The 3,616-nt window shown below is 27.6% G+C and overlaps 1 protein-coding gene across 1 annotated transcript; it reads left to right on the forward strand.

The window, feature by feature from the left end:
- Positions 1–962: 962 nt before the first annotated feature.
- Positions 963–2,163, forward strand: LOC106778844 (ubiquitin recognition factor in ER-associated degradation protein 1-like). Its single transcript, XM_014666839.2, has one exon. It carries the CDS (start codon positions 1,101–1,103, stop codon positions 2,058–2,060), a length of 960 nt encoding a protein of 319 aa, XP_014522325.1. The 5' UTR covers positions 963–1,100; the 3' UTR covers positions 2,061–2,163.
- Positions 2,164–3,616: the final 1,453 nt, after the last annotated feature.

A 3,616-nucleotide genomic window follows, 5' to 3' on the forward strand; every position in this document is an offset into this window, starting at 1 on the left:
ACATCCTCTATTCCTGTAATGTAGGTGTGCAACTGTTTTTTTTTAAGGATTGAGTCATTGTTTTATATGTCTTGAATGTGAGTTTTATAAATTTTGATTTATATTAAATGTTTTATTAATTTTATATTTATTGGATGTTTAATGTTTATGTAATTTTAGGTTTATTAAATAAAAAAGAAGAAGAAAAAAAACTGAAGAAATAAAGAAGAAGAAATTTGATGCATATATATGAGAAAAAAATATATAAAATATTTACATACGTTGTTATTATAATAAACATAAAATAATTTATATTTGTTATTTTTTATATATTATCTTTATTTTATATTTACATTTTATTTTTTATTTATTTTATATTTATCTTTTATTTTTTGTTTATTTTATATTTATCTTCTATCTTTTGTTTATTTTATATTTATCTTCTATCTTTTGTTTATTTTATATTTTTTTTATCTTTTGTTTATTTTATATTTATCTTTTATTTCTTTTTATTTTATATTTATCTTTTATCTTTTGTTATTATTTTTTATTTATCTTTTATATGTTGTTGTAATAGACATAAAATAATTTATATTTGTTATTGTTAGATATATTATCTTTATTTTATATTTATCTTTTGTTTATTTTATATTTATCTTTTATATGTTGTTGTAACAGACATAAAATAATTTATATTTGTTATTGTTAGATATATTATTTTTATTTTATATTTATTTTTTATTTTTTGTTTATTTTATATTTATCTTTTATCTTTTGTTATTATTTTTTATTTATCTTTTATATGATGTGTTGTAATAGACATAAAATAATTTATATTTGTTATTGTTAGATTTATTACCTTTATTTTATATTTATCTTTTATCTTTTATTATTATTTTTTATTTGTATTTTGGTTTAGTCCATATTTCTTCTATTATAAATTATAAATAGAACCTTGTACACAATCGAGATTAATCTTATACAGTTTTTGGATTACCATTCCTCTTGTGGAATCTATTATTTCATTCTCCTACCTTGCACTTTGTCTGTTCTCTCTTTTCAGATCATCAGGGAGCTTTGAGGGTTGATTCTCGGTGTATCTGCAATCAGCACGATAGAAAATGTTTTTCGACGCATATGGATATGACGGGGAATCATTTGAGCAGATATATCGATGCTACTCAGCTTCTTTTATTGGAAAGCCCCAAATTGAAAGTGGTGACAAAATTATAATGCCTCCATCAGCCCTTGACCGTCTCGCATCTCTGGATATTGATTACCCAATGTTGTTTGAACTGCGTAATGATGCTGCTGAGCGGATTTCTCATTGTGGTGTTCTTGAGTTCATTGCAGAGGAAGGGATGATATACATGCCAAACTGGATGATGGAGAACATGCTTTTACAAGAGGGGGACCTTGTTAAAGTGAAAAATGTGACACTTCCAAAAGCGACATATGTTAAGTTACAACCCCACACAAAGGACTTCTTAGATATTTCGAATCCGAAAGCTATCTTAGAAACGACACTGAGGAATTTTTCCTGCTTGACTATTGGAGATAGCATTATGGTGGCTTACAACAACAAAAAATATTACATAGATATTATAGAAACTAAGCCTGACAATGCTATAAGCATAATTGAAACTGACTGCGAGGCTGACTTTGCTCCTCCCTTGGATTACAAGGAACCTGAAAAGCCCATTGCACCGAATTCTACTGGAAAGGCACCAGCGGCTGCTGAGGATACTCCTGCCGAAACTGAGCCCAAGTTCAACCCATTTTCAGGAACTGGGAGACGGTTGGATGGAAAACCTTTGAAGTATCAGCCTCCTCCACTTTCTTCTTCCTCAGGGTCAAAGGACAAGAAGCCTGATTTTCCAAATCTCAATTCGCAGTCTTCTACAACTTCTAGCTTACCAAGTAATGCTCGTCGATCTCAAGGCAAGCTTGTGTTTGGGTCAAATGCAAACCGTTCTAAAGAGACAGAAAAGGCGAAAGAGTCAAAACCAGAGTCACCTAAAGTGAATGAAGAGTCGAAATTTCAAGCTTTTACAGGGAAAAAGTATTCTTTAAGGGGTTAATTTTATATCAGTTAATTAAATGATTTTTACCTTCTGCATAGATTCATGTCTATTCCAAAAACTTGTATTTTTGTTTTTTTTATTATATCAACAGTATTAGATATATTATTTTTATTTTATATTTATTTTTTATTTTTTTATTATTATTTTTTATTTATATTTTGAGTTTAATTTATATTTTTTTTTATTATAAATAAAGATTTTATACATAAAAAGATTAATCTCATACATTCAACCGTTATAAACGTAATAGTCAGTAAGTTTATGTTAGGCAATTAAGTCCAAACTACAACAGACATAAAAAACCTAAAATAGCATATATATAAAAAGTATTTTTTGTGTTAATGATAGGAAAATAATCTCTTTAAATAAAAGCACATCCACAAATAAAAGTATTATTACTTAAGATGCAATTTTGCTGACAAAAACTACAAACTTTATGATGCATTTTTCTAGCAAAAAGTATAAATCATTATACAGTTAGATTGATAAAAATTGCAAACCTTCTCAAACAATTTTTCTTAAAAGAGTACAAACCCTCCAATAACACATGACTATCCAAGTTCTCCATATACGTAAGAGACTTATTAAGTTATGGTATTGCCTTTCAAATCAATTTTTCAATTTTATAATATTTTTCTTTTGATCCTCCCATCACCAAAAGTCTCACATCTTTTGGAATAAACATTTGACACATATTACCAATAAATTCACTTGAACTGTTATTTTCACCTTGTATATTGTATTTATTATCAGTAACTTCTATATCATTGTTCCTCGTAACTCACTAATATTTAAGGAGAATTAATCATCAACATCACATCTGTCAAAGTAGACCCTATTACATATATCAACCAAGTCATTGCACAAAAAAGATTACAACACTAGCCTCTTTCTAAGAAGTGAAACACATAATGTTGACTTTAGTCAACATGTTATATTTTTTTCCTTTCTCCCTATAATAGAACCTCAACTTTGATATCACCATTGAAAATCACGCTATAAGAAAAATTACAAATAAAAGTAAAAATTTAAATAAAAGCACATACGAAATTTTGAAGTGACTTTTGGTAAATCATTACTCTAAATGCAACTTTTCTAATAAAAATTACAAACATTCATTCAATTTTTCTAAAACTGCAATTTTCTTTTATTAGTATAACTGAAAGTAATGTCCTATTTAGTCTACTTTTGGTAGATTGATTCATTTTATTCCATGTATATTTTCGACTTATTAAAGATATATTAATCATTTGAAGGGTCGACGTCTAAAATTCTATAGACGTTAGAGATAGACCAAACGGACGTTTATATTGTCAACTTATTTATGAAAATGTGACCGATCATCAATATACGTCGTGGGTATATCCTTAACCGACGTTTAAGGTGACGTTAAACAACGTTTTTCCACTGTGTCATCTTCCTCCTTCTCTTTTTTTCTCTTTTCTCTCTCTTCTTCATTTTCTTCTTCCTTTTTCACTTATTCTAACTCTAACAATCGTCATCGTCACACCTCTGCATCATTGTTTCAGTTTAGTGTTGTCTCCAAATCGTCA

The sequence above is a fragment of the Vigna radiata genome, unplaced genomic scaffold (assembly GCF_000741045.1).
Source record: "Vigna radiata var. radiata cultivar VC1973A unplaced genomic scaffold, Vradiata_ver6 scaffold_184, whole genome shotgun sequence".
NCBI lineage: Eukaryota > Viridiplantae > Streptophyta > Magnoliopsida > Fabales > Fabaceae > Vigna > Vigna radiata.

Bases quoted from the DNA above. Each gene is read 5' to 3' on its own strand.
- LOC106778844 (XM_014666839.2), top strand. From the start codon at position 1,101: ATGTTTTTCGACGCATATGGATATGACGGGGAATCATTTGAGCAGATA.